The sequence below is a fragment of the Aplysia californica genome, unplaced genomic scaffold (genome assembly GCF_000002075.1).
Source record: "Aplysia californica isolate F4 #8 unplaced genomic scaffold, AplCal3.0 scaffold00044, whole genome shotgun sequence".
Taxonomy (NCBI): domain Eukaryota; kingdom Metazoa; phylum Mollusca; class Gastropoda; order Aplysiida; family Aplysiidae; genus Aplysia; species Aplysia californica.
In genome coordinates this window covers 1,155,709-1,158,486 of record NW_004797314.1, presented here as the reverse complement: position 1 = coordinate 1,158,486, position 2,778 = coordinate 1,155,709, and the positions used below count along the sequence as shown (strand labels likewise).

General features: G+C 40.0%; 1 protein-coding gene across 1 annotated transcript in view; it reads right to left on the bottom strand.

Annotated features, from left to right (window-relative positions):
* The window catches only part of LOC101859154 (bridging integrator 3), a 34,869-nt gene extending 32,276 nt beyond the window's left edge, over positions 1–2,593 (bottom strand). Inside the window, exon 1 of the mRNA XM_005092313.2 lies at positions 1,879–2,593. Within this exon, the coding sequence (XP_005092370.1) occupies positions 1,879–1,886 (8 nt within the window). The 5' untranslated portion in view covers positions 1,887–2,593. The remainder of the gene's footprint in view (positions 1–1,878) is intronic.
* Positions 2,594–2,778: the final 185 nt, after the last annotated feature.

Genomic DNA, 2,778 nt, shown 5'->3' with positions numbered 1-2,778 from the left:
CGTGGACTGATCTCACCTCAACCGCCAGGTACCCAGTTTCCCTCCGCACGGGTTGCACCTCACGGTCAACGAGGCGCCCACTCTGTGGGATGGGTGACCTCTCTTTTTACTGCACTTGAGGTCAGCGGTGGTAGGAAAGATAGAAGAAGAAAGAAAGAAGGAGAAGAGGAAGATACACCAATGTGAGTGTCGCACACGGATCCTAGAGGGTTGGGGTCCGTGTGCGACACTTCGCCTTTGAGGGGGTTGCACCTTCTGCAGACGAAGCAGTGGGTCTATTTTTATATCCCCCCGACCCACTGGGGGTAAAAGCAACAATAGACGTCAACATGAACTTGTGACAGAAGTGGTGGCGACCCATGTGTTTGTTTTACCATAGCACTCGGTCCTACTTGTATTCCTTTTTATTGTTACCCTTGCACAAAAGCAGCAACAAAAGAAAAAAAATCCCAGCGAAAACAACAACAATAACTACAACAACAATCGGACACCTTCGGTTGGGACCTCAGAAAGGAATGGTTTATTTTCTTCATTTTGATCAGTCCTGCCTAAGACGGCCACCTGTCTTATAGGGCCACTTTTCTCCTTGACAATGAGTGGCCGTCCTTCAATTTGATATATCATATGTTACGCTTTGAGTGATGATTAAGCTTGTATGAAGTTATTTTGTACTACACCACCTGCACAGCCAAATCGAACCACGAGTTAATTAAAATGTCTAGACCCCCAAAAAAGTACGCCTGGAAAGAGTTTTAATCTTTGTATACTAAATATAGGTGTAACAGTTGGATGACCAACCAAGCTAAAAGCCCTAGGTCACTGCAAATTAAGGTTCCAACACATTTTCTTTGTTGTAAAAGCTAAAAAGCTTAAAGCAAGTAAAAAAATATTTTCAGGGATTTACTGCACCTAAAACATCTTTTAAAAGTTGAAATATAATTTTCCTTGAAAAACAACACTCCAACGAAAGCCTAAGAAACAAGATTCAAGAGACAATATAAGTTTCAATACTCAGACTCATGTGGTGCTCATAGAGACATCTAGACAGCCGAGGAATAAAATCTACAATGAAACGTGGGGGCAGCGTAGTGTCGCTGTCTCAAGATGACCACAATGCAAGGTTACTGTTTATTTTAGTGATCATGTGATGCATACAAAGAGCGGTTTTTATGAAGGGTTCAAAGAGAAAAATTTTGTAATAAATTTATATTACTGGATCAACATCTTTTTTTAAAATGTTTGTTTGGCCGCTGGCCTGCAGAAGCGCCATGCAAAGTTTCATGGGCACAGAGGTTTTTTATAAATATATGATATATATAACCTAAATGAACTAGAATTTCTTTAATGCGGGCAGGCCAAAGTGAACAAGTTATTATTTAATTATAACACAAATGAAATAATTTAATCTGTTAATAACTCTGAGTTAGACACAAAATTAATTTAAAATTCTGAGAGATCTAGATATCTAGACTCTAGATGTAGTCTATATGTTTGGAAATGACATGATTTAATAAGCTTACGTAGACACCAAAATTGTACAGCAGATGACAGGGGGAAGGACCCTAAAATGAAAATTATTTTTGAGAGCATCCGAGTTAAATTAGTGGTAAACCATGATTGCTGAGGATCGATCTAGACCTAGGAATATTCATGACATGGATGATGATTCATTATGAAACAGCCGACATTAATCAAGACGACTAGTCGATTGTTAAGATTCCCGCGTTTAATTCCGATCTGCGATTTTCATAGCCTCAGGCATGCTTCACTTTGGTCCCTAGATCTAGAACTAGGCCTAACCCTAACCTTAATCCTGACCCTAACTCTAACGCAAATCGGAATTAAACGCGGGAATCTTAACAATCGCCGACAACTTACCAGCTCATGTCTTTGGGATCGTCACACTGCCAATTTTAAAGATCTCAGTTGCATGTGATTGACAGACTCTCGCTAAATGTATAGCCTAGTGTAGCCGTAGCTGCTCTGTAGTGACTGTAGTAGTGCTGTAGCCTGTAGCTAGGACCTTCGTTGAGAATTAACTATTTAACTCAGTCACTTCCAAAAGTATAATTATAAGTATAACATATTTAAAAGAGGTCTAGAATCTAGACCAGAGACCTCATTGATGGTTGTAATTTACAACAGGATGTGGGCCTTGGTTGGTCTCTTGACTTCTACTTCTAGATCTAGACGACTGGAATGAGAAGTCTAGATTTCTAGTCTAGCCTAGATCTCACCTTGTTTTAGTCAACAACAAAAAGGCACTCTCACTGAACTCAGTTCTGAGTTCAGAAGAACTCTGAGTGAGTATGAATTAGAATCTAGATCTAGATCTAGGCTAGATTCTAGAGTCTAGTATCATGAAGATCAGAAACTTCGGAATTGGATTAGATTCTAGATTTCTAGAACTAGAATCTAGATATCTAGAGCCTAGATTCTGTAGCAAGTCTTGTGAAAAGTCTAGCCTACTGTCTACTTTTTTAATTCAAGCAATGATCGCAACAAATCCAGTGACTTCATGATGAAGACCAAGTGAATAAGCTACGTGTAGAAAAACAACGCCTCTGTCTTCGTTTATTATGGTTGTAGTGTCAAAGACACATGCGGCTAGCAGCAGCCCGTCAGCCAGAAGCTGATTGGCTGTGGGTAAGCTAGTGGTGCTCTGATTGGCTGTGGTAGGCCAGTGGTGAATATTGTGTTGGGCCTATGATTCCAGTTTTAGCGGTTCGGAAACTTCTGAAACAGTGCTGTAAATATATGAAGCCTAATCTACCTATT